Source organism: Mus caroli, chromosome 3 (assembly GCF_900094665.2).
Source record: "Mus caroli chromosome 3, CAROLI_EIJ_v1.1, whole genome shotgun sequence".
NCBI lineage: Eukaryota > Metazoa > Chordata > Mammalia > Rodentia > Muridae > Mus > Mus caroli.
In genome coordinates, this window is record NC_034572.1 from 23,800,188 (window position 1) to 23,809,908 (window position 9,721).

The window sequence follows — 9,721 nt, forward strand, 5'->3', positions numbered from 1 at the left end:
TTTGTAGACCAGGCTGGCCTCGAACTCAGAAATCCGCCTGCCTCTGCCTCCCGAGTGCTGGGATTAAAGGCGTGCGCCACCACACCCGGCTTGTCTTCTTTTCCTTTCCAGTTAAATCCTTGGAGATGAGGACTATTACTTACAAGCTATGAGTAGTATGCTGTGACTTCCACATCTCCATTTCTTATTGCCCAAACCTATCCCTCAAAATGTGTGTGAAGTTTAGAAAAAATGACAATTAAGGAAGGAAAACCAGAGCCAGTGCACTCCCATTAATCTCCAATTGATTTAACACAGCACTGTGCCCAATCTGTTTGGGAAGGTGGCAACCCTAGCTGACCATGGTTACCACATGGTGGGGGGTTGGGGGGTGGAAATCACTGCACACTCTCTAGAGACCAAAGATCAGAAATGCACAGGGAAGAGCAGCAGCATCCAGACCCCAAGCTTTTAACACACGATTTTAACACTGTCAAACCTGACAGCTGTAAGCTGTTTTTACTGTGAAAGATAAGAGAAGGAAATTGGGGAATAGAGCATGAGCAATACAGCTTTCCTTCTGGAGTCAGACCTGAAGAGACCTGAAAGTGACTTTTGCCTAGCTTTTCAACTGAAGAAAGCCACTTTTCCTTCAGACAGTGGCCAAGTGAAACTCTTAGGAATAAGACAACATCATCAAATGGTATGGATACTAATGAGGTAATTTTTAAAGTCTTTTGCAGATCTTCAGCATAAGCCTCTGCTCGTTGACCTCACAGTAGAAGAAGGTCAAAGGTTAAAGGTCATATTTGGCTCACACACTGGTTTCCATGTAATTGATGTTGATTCTGGAAACTCCTACGATATCTATATACCATCCCATGTAAGTTTGAGGAATCTACTGTCTCTTGGCCTCTGCATGACAGCCTGCATGTACAGAGATTGGGTTGTGCCTATTTTTATTTGAAATTGTGCTAATCTATGAAAGTTGCTAAACTTCGGGTATCTCTGAATAGACAGAATGTTCCTCAAGTGTTAATGCGTCCTCAAACTAAGTAGCACAAAAATTAAATTATTTTGCAGGTATTATCTTATCTTTTTGGACTTCATATACATATGTTATACCATAACTGAGTTCCTGTTTTAGTTTTTGAAAGAAGTTTGATTTATTCTATGCTAGAGAAATACAATGGCCAGACACTAAATTCTTGGAGAAAAATCTCTTTTCTTCTATTAGTAGACATGCTGAGTGGCTTCTCCAACCCTCAACTTTCTGTAAGATGGAGTTCCAACTGCCTGTGCTATGATCATTTAATTGGCTCAAGGCCCAACATATTCAACTTCTTATTAACAATATGATACTCAATTTGCTATACTGACACATTGCGTGAAACATTACCTTTGAAAGAAATGCCAGGTGGATCTCCATATGTCAACTAGTAAGCTATGATTCATGAATATAATCCCAAGGTTAGCAAACTCTCAGGATATTCTGAAGCCAATCCATGACTGATGGGCATTTTGAGACATTAAAGAAGCCCAGTCCTTATGCATGCTGTTTGGATGCATTTACACACATCCGGTTGTCATCCACACTGCATTTGATAGCTTTTTACTTGCATGTCTACATCATAGCGGAGATGCTGGGTGACCACTGATTGTCTTTAAACCCCTAAGGCCCTATGTGGCAATCACATAGTAGAATAATGTGACAGTTTCAACCAGGAGGAGAAGTAGTACCTCCCTTTTCATAGAACCAGTCAATCCATGCTATGTTAGCAGTGTCACCAGTAGTAGTAAGGTCTATTTCTTTTCTCTAATGGAATCATTTTGGAATTGGAGCTCCCAGGTGAATTTTCTGGGTGATGTATGAATGGCCTTCTTGTAGACCATATATGGAAGCAGTCTTTCTAGTGGGAACCCAGGAATTCCAATCTTAGAAACATGTGCTCAGAGCCTGCTTCTATCACCAATCCTCAAGTTATATAACCCTGAGATGTAGTTCCCTCATCTGCAACCAAGCTTTCTATAAAGCACTTCTCTAAGGCCTAGAAACGATGTATGCACATTGTCCAAAGAGTGGTGCTCTAGGTTCTGCATGCACCCAATGTCACTGTCCTTAAGAACCATCGGATTCGTGATAAAGTAACTGTGTTTGTGTTTACCTGGTGCCTTTGACAAGAGCATTGATTAAATTAAAATAGATTTCAGTCTCTACAGTGAAAGTAACACAAAATTTCATTTGTAATTTTTAAAGTTAAAAGTCAAGAGGTTGTCTTAGTGTCTTGTTTTGTTTTGTGTGATTTTTCTGAGACAGGAATTCTCTCTATAATAGAACCCTGGCTGTCTTAGACTCCATTTGTAGACCAGGCTGGCCTCCAACTCACAGAGATCTGCCTGCCTCTGCCTCCTTGAGTGTTGAGGTTAAAGGCGTGTGCTACCATGACAAGCTGGTTGTCAGGCGTGTACTACCATGACAAGCTGGTTGTCAGGCGTGTACTACCATGACAAGCTGGTTGTCAGGCGTGTACTACCATGACAAGCTGGTTGTCAGGCGTGTGCTACCATGACAAGCTGGTTGTCAGGCGTGTGCTACCATGACAAGCTGGTTGTCAGGCGTGTGCTACCATGACAAGCTGGTTGTCAGGCCTGTGCTACCATGACAAGCTGGTTGTCAGGCGTGTGCTACTATGACAAGCTGGTTGTCAGGCGTGTACTACCATGACAAGCTGGCTGTCTTGTTTTGAAGCAGAGTAATCCCTGGCCTCTCTTTGTCTTCTAGATTCAGGGCAACATCACTCCTCATGCTATCGTCATCTTGCCTAAAACAGACGGAATGGAGATGCTTGTCTGCTATGAGGATGAGGGGGTGTATGTGAACACCTACGGCCGAATCACTAAGGATGTGGTGCTCCAATGGGGAGAAATGCCCACATCTGTGGGTAGGTTAACCATTCCTTATCTCCTTCAGCAGTTACACGCCCCAAATGAAACGAAGGGCAAGAAATGTGAAACAACCATTTGAGTTCACCAAAAAAAAAAAAAAAAAAAAAAAAAGTCTGTGACTGACACTTGTAAGACTCTCTTTAATCTCAAGTCCTTTGTCCTTTTTGTGGTTAAGATGTAAACAAATGCTGTGAGTTGTTGCCCATCTAATGTTTTTAATGCAGTTTTGGAAATTCCTTTTGACAGCCTACATTCATTCCAATCAGATAATGGGCTGGGGCGAGAAAGCTATTGAGATCCGGTCAGTGGAAACAGGACATTTGGATGGAGTGTTTATGCATAAACGAGCTCAAAGGTTAAAGTTTCTATGTGAAAGAAATGATAAGGTAAATCCGTTTCAACTTTGCTTTAGTGTTTGCATTTTAAGAGACCACCAGGTACCTGTGAATCCTTCATTTTCCTTTATACTGACTCAAGTCACATCTGTGTTCAGTGATCAATGACAATCTTGAAATGGCATTACTTGGTTTGATTCATGTGAACATTCAGAATCTATGACTCATGCATCCAAACCAGCATAAAACATCTCTAACTTTCTTGTAAACTATTGGTGACTTTTGTGGCCAGAGGGCCTTCCAGTGACTTGACAACCATTGTAGACTCTCCTATGCACTTAGAGCAGCTAGCCCATCATTGGTCACCTCATAGTGGGTTAGCCTTATGCCTTCACTTTTAGGCCTTTCACAGAGACAGTGTTGGGACCTAGCTTTCATATTATATTCACCTTTAAGTGTAGAAAATATGACATGTAGAAATATGAACTTCTAAACAATGTCACTCATTCCTAAGAAACATAGTCACAAACTCTACTTCTACTCCTGCCATGTCCTGTCTCATTTCAGCCATGTGTCTCCTGACATGTCACAGGGGTGGGGGCGGGGCTACATTCCAACGAAAGTGACCATGTCTGTCCAGCATGATCTGTTGCCTCACAGGAGTATACTTAAGTGGTCATGCTCTGCCTTGCCCTCCCTGGAGAGTAATCCGGAGTCTTTAATAGCTAATCTACATTTGTGAGCCCACCCTTTGAGACTAAGTTCACCCAACCAACCATGTCCACATAGAGAATAACGTGATGGGTTGAACTGTTTACATTTCTATGTTCACCCCAGTTCCCCAGGGGCCAGACTGCTCTTTATCCCACCCTGGTAATATGGATCTGGATTCTTTGACCCTGGCTAACTGTTTCTGACCTGGTATGGTCTAGTGGGCAGTAGCTCTGGGAGACGAGGATAAGACCAGGGGTCTTATCAGAGTATGCCAGAAACCAGACTTAACAATTGAGACTCCAACACTTCTGCAGTCCCTAGATCCTAAGAAATGAAATGTTCTGGGTGTGAACAACCATACTGTAGTTCTCAGTGACCCACCCCAGCAGGCCTGGTCCAACCCATCCTCTCAGGCTGGTGCCTCTAGTTTAGTCCCTGAGCTCACAACTAGCAACCTTTTTAGCAGATCTCCACTCTACTCCCTATTTCTATTCCCTGACCCCCGAGTAGCTGTAGTTTCCCCTGTAGCTTTAGCTAAATATCAAGCAAGTCCACAAGCTTCTTAAGAAGCCATGGACACAAAGTAGCACAGGCTTTCACTAGTGACACACTCATTCCTCAGACCACAGACACTGGCTTACTGAAGGGCTATTGCACAGCCCCATGTAGTATTTTCCTGGGGCAGTGGTTCACTGACAATCAGCTCAAGCAAGCAGTCATCTAAATTCTGCTCACTTCACCCAGGCCTTTGATAAAATGATTGAACTGGCTCAGACCTAATGGACTGTGCTTCTGCTTATTAATACCATTATCTCCCTTGGCCTGGGATCTGCTAGCATCAGCAGAGAGCCTAAGTGTTAACCCATAGAACACTGTAAACACTGGCCATTGACACTGAGCTGGTGCACAGTGAGGATAGGACATGTGAGAGAAAATGACTGGCAGTTGAAGAAAAGAAGGGGGAAAACAGAAACCCATGAAGTTGAACTAACTTGTTTTTAATTTCAAACAGGTATTTTTTGCATCCGTGCGATCTGGAGGAAGTAGCCAAGTGTTTTTCATGACCCTCAACAGAAATTCCATGATGAACTGGTAACAGAAGAGCACTTGGCACTTATCTTCATGGCGTTATTTCTAATGTAAAAGAACATAACTCATGTGGACGTATGCCAGTCTAGAGGCAGAGTCAGAAGGCCTGGTTGAACATACCGCTCTCTCCGTTTCCTCTCCCTCCATCTCTCCCAATATAGTCCTTTTTGGTGTTGCAGCCTGGTTGAGAAGGAGAGAAAGAGGTGGCGGGAATGGCTGGGCAAGCGATTCCGAGGATGCTGCATTGTCTGTGGACAGAGATGGACCTTGTGCCCTTCGGAGTTAGGAATAGAGACAAATATTGTGTGCTCTTATGATTAAGCTGTGTTTATGCTGGCTTTTCAGTTCTTTTTGGTTTGGAACTTTTTAACTTTTTCCCCCCTTTACCACCTTACTTTGTAAGAATGGGGGGAAATGCATACTGGGAACATAGTCTTTTTAAAATTCTGTCTGCCTGCTAGCTTTAAGTATATGGTATGTTGTAAAAGTTCCAACTCCCAGTAGTGAGAAACATCGCAATAAATGGACCCTATCTCCCTGCACTGAAGGCCATAACCACATAGTGGGGTAATTTAAGAATTTTCTTGCCTTCACTAACCCAAGAGGCTATTTTTGTTTTGTCTTGTTTTGTTTTGTTTTATTTTATCTTTTTTTTAAATTGCTACTGGCTAATGAATTTTTGAAAGAGAAGCAAAATAGCTGGTTTTCTCCTCTCTGGGGAAATAGATTTTAAATGGCTAAACTATTAGCCTTAATCTAATAAAATCAACTACCACTCTTGTGAGTCTGTCAGGCCATATTTTGATATGGCCCTTTCTAGAATGGAGGGTGTTGAATGGGACAGCGATGCCATTGAGTTGAGTGGGCTTGTGACTGGGGAGGGACTCTGGGATGTGACTGTCCCTCAATTATTATGCAACAGATCAGGGCAAAAGACGGGATGACAGGTGGGTCACCCAGAAGGAGCTTCTGAGAAATGAGCTAATATGTCTATGTAAATACACACATGTTCTTTCTTCAAGGCACAAAGCCTCCTTGATAAGAGGTCCCTTCAAGTTGGGCTTTGTTAGGACTGTGACTGGTTGAGATCTTTCCCAGAGCTGGGGGGTACATAAGAGCCATGCTCTGGAAACCCTCCCAAGGGTGCCACTTTCTCAACAGAAAAACTGTGATGGAGACAATTACTAATAAATGTTCCTGAGCTGCCTGTGTTCTTATTGGGTCAAGGGACTAGACTTGCAAGGCTGCCGCACACAGCAGGCACCAAAAGCTCAGATTTTAGGGAACCTAAAGGCAAGGCTTTGACAAAATTCTAAGACTTCTAATCATGTTATGTTCCTCCAAACTTTCCAACATACTGTTAACAACATCTGTGCAGAGATGTGTATGTATTTAGTTCAGGTTGACTTGTGTCCTTATAGAAACCCTTACTCGAATGATTTGAACCTTTATGTGACTGACTGGGATTTTCCCCAAAGCTATAAGCATGGCCGCCTATGGTATCCAGGTGTTGCGAAATGGTATCTGTGCTGTGCTTCCTGTTTTAACCTACCTCGTTTTGTTTGTTTTTGTTTCTCTGTTCATCACAGCAGTGTTTTCTCCAGGAGACATATAGAGAGCTCACCTGGCAATCTCAGCTGTATTGAATATTTTCAAAACAGTAGTTGACCAAATTGTTCTTTAGAAATTGGAGGGGGAAAAAAATCTCCAATGACAAAAACCTAATGCAGGTTGTTTTTAAAGGATACAATTACTGTAAATGGATCAAAAAAGAAAGACAAAAACTGTGAGTCTCCTGATTTTGCCTAAACAAATGAGCAGCTGATGTACTATTAATGAGAACGAAACTTATATTAGGAAAACGGCACCTTTTTAATTTGGTAGTTGGCCAAAGGGGATGAGAAAGGGGAAGATTCTGAGTTCTGGACTAGGGGAATCTGTAATCTCCACAGGTGATTATTGTTTGCAGTTATCTGAAGCAGGTAACACACAGAAATATAGTCAGGGTGGTCTTCAAGTGATCACCAGGATGCACCCGTCATGGTCCCTCTAGCTCTCAAAGGCAATGAAATCCTTCCGTTCTCATTTTTACTGCTGGGGTTATGCTGCCAAACAACATTGTCCTCATGAATTCCATGGGACAAATTCAGCAATAGATCTGGGTTGAATTTAGCAACTACCATAATTGGATGCTGATGTGGACAAAAATAATGTAGATTTGGGTCTTGTCTCCAAATACGATTGCCACCAGCTCTTTATATTGCTGCTGTGATGTTTTGAACCTGAGGCTTCCTTAAATTATGTTGCAAACTGATCTTTGTTTTAATGTTTTGTTTCGTTTCATTATTTCTAAGCGATACATCTGAAACACACAGCTTTAAATGATTTTTTATTGTGGGACTTTGGGTACAGTTAAGAAATAAAAGGGAATCATTGTGTTTAAACATAAGGTAGTTTGTGAATGTATTTTTTAAAATCTAGATTAATTGGAACAAGAAAATCATAAGAAAACATATTAATGCCGTCTTGTTTACAGTATGTACAGTGACATAACATTACATGAGCTTTTTCTGGTGCCAACAAAATAAAACACAGACGTTAAACATTGAGCCATGCCTTTTATATTTTTGTACAAATATTTTGCACTGAGCATACAGCAAACCAAATTGAAAAGGGCCCCAGTAATCTCTGCTCCTTAAAATACATTTATAGAATTCCTAGAAGCAATTATACTCAGAAATAAATATTCTGGCATTTATGACAGGTCTCAATCTTGACATCATGAGGCCTTGGTCATGTAAAACATATCTGAATGGTGCCCTAGTGATTCTTCATGTAGATCCCAAATTTGGGGTTGATTTTCTTTTGCTTGTTTCTGGTGGGTGTGATCTGTTTATCTACTATAATTTAAAGTGTCTTCTGTTCTGATCTTTCCCTTTAAACTTTTTTTTCCTAAAAATTAGCCAGGTTTTTGTTTTTCTACAAGGCAGAATAGCTCCCACCCTCAAACCCCAATTAAGCTTTAGTAGACCTGTCCATTATCAATGCACAAAATTGCTAACTATCCAGCAAGCCCACTGAGCATGCCCATGCCACAGAATTGGTCTGGAACCTAGAAAGAGACCTTCATTCACGAGTGCTGGCTAATATGTTGTAGCTTGGATGCTTGTATCCAGTGAATGGTAGAGATGAATGGACTGTGAATCTTCCCCACACTGATTTCCATTCAGATCATACATAGCCATCCCACGCCATACAAACAACAACTTATATTAGGCACCACATGGAACCTGAAAGCCTTAGTTAAATGAAGCTCAGTGCTTTTCTTGGGGAATTTTAAACAAACTTCAAGACCTAGACTTTGTCGTTATTATTGTTGTGTTTATTTAATATTGAGGTCAGGGCAAATTCTCCTGAGACCCCTTGGACTGGGTTCCATGTCTCTAACACTACCACACTACATTGTTTTCCGGGATACACACTGAACAGACCTTGCATCGAGCATACATTTTTCAAAGTCATCGTAATTCCTGGTTGTCACTACAGATTTCTAACACTTTTCTGTCTGCTCTCGTGATGCATTGATGATTGTGTCTCTGATCCCTCTTGTGCAGTACAGTAAAAAAGAGGTATGTGATACTCAGGCCTGAGCCTTTGGGGGCTTCATCCATTGACAAAGAAGGGCCAAAGTCTGACTTCACAGTCCATCAAGTTCTCTTTAAAAACTGCTTTCCTTGCCGCTGCGTGTCCAAGTTCCTGTCACTGTATTCCTAAACCATGCCAGTGTTCTGTGTGTGTTGTCTTGGAAAGTCTGCATGAACAGATGCCACTGCCTCTGTGCTGACTGCTCTACAGTATACAGTGTGCTGCATTATCTATCGTTACAAAAGAAGTTCTAGGAGTTGGTGAAACTTGATCTTTAATGTGTTCCGGGAAAGCATGAGAATATCTACCAGGCGCCACATACTCCAGAGTCTTTCTGGTGCTAGGTTCTGACATTCTCAACGGTTGGAAGTGATTGATTACCCTTTAGGTCATTCCTGAAAATTTAAAACGAAATGTCTCAAAGAACATGTGTGAACCACGTCACAAGTCAAGAACTTGCTTTCCCTGAGACTACATAATTATATTACAAAATTTAACCTCTAAAGTCTATTTAGTTTTTACATGGTGGAGTTTCACATACATGCCATTGGATTTGGTCTTGTACACTACAGCAGTGATAGGGACCCTAAAATGAACTGTCCTCCCATGAGTCACACAGTCAAATATAGAATGATCTCTTTTCCAGAGCCAAACAATGAATAGAAGTGCTTCACAGTTTGTAGTTTCCCAGCTGACAACCCATACACCTTGGGTTACTATTTTCTAGTGTTGTCTTTATTTCCATACTGTGTCATGGTTCTGGAAATTTCTCCATGGACAGTTGTGAGCTTCAACAATTTGCACAGCATTAAACAGTCTAAGATCATGACCTGTGCTGTGAACTTTATTCCACTGGCATATGCCAGTCCATGAAGGCCCACCATAAGGACCAACAAAGATCTCCCCCAAATGTGTTTCAGCAAAAGCTCCCTGAATAAGGCTTGTACTGTTTTAAGTCACATCAAAATCCCACTGAGCACCCGGATGAAATCTAGAAAATACAGTTGAAAATA

At 41.6% G+C, this 9,721-nt stretch overlaps 1 protein-coding gene across 6 annotated transcripts in view; it reads left to right on the forward strand.

Moving 5' to 3' along the window:
- Positions 1-7,672, forward strand: part of Tnik (TRAF2 and NCK interacting kinase) — a 400,539-nt gene extending 392,867 nt beyond the window's left edge. For 5 of the 6 annotated variants that reach the window (XM_029475111.1, XM_021158657.1, XM_021158658.1 and 2 more), the window contains 4 exons: positions 713-862; positions 2,762-2,921; positions 3,172-3,311; positions 4,987-7,672. In XM_029475111.1, coding sequence (XP_029330971.1) covers positions 713-862; positions 2,762-2,921; positions 3,172-3,311; positions 4,987-5,070 — 534 coding nt within the window. In that variant the 3' untranslated portion in view covers positions 5,071-7,672. Of the gene's footprint in view, positions 1-712; positions 863-2,761; positions 2,922-3,171 lie in introns of all 6 variants that reach the window. The other variant, XM_021158656.2, reaches the window with a different exon arrangement.
- The last annotated feature ends 2,049 nt before the right edge of the window (positions 7,673-9,721 follow it).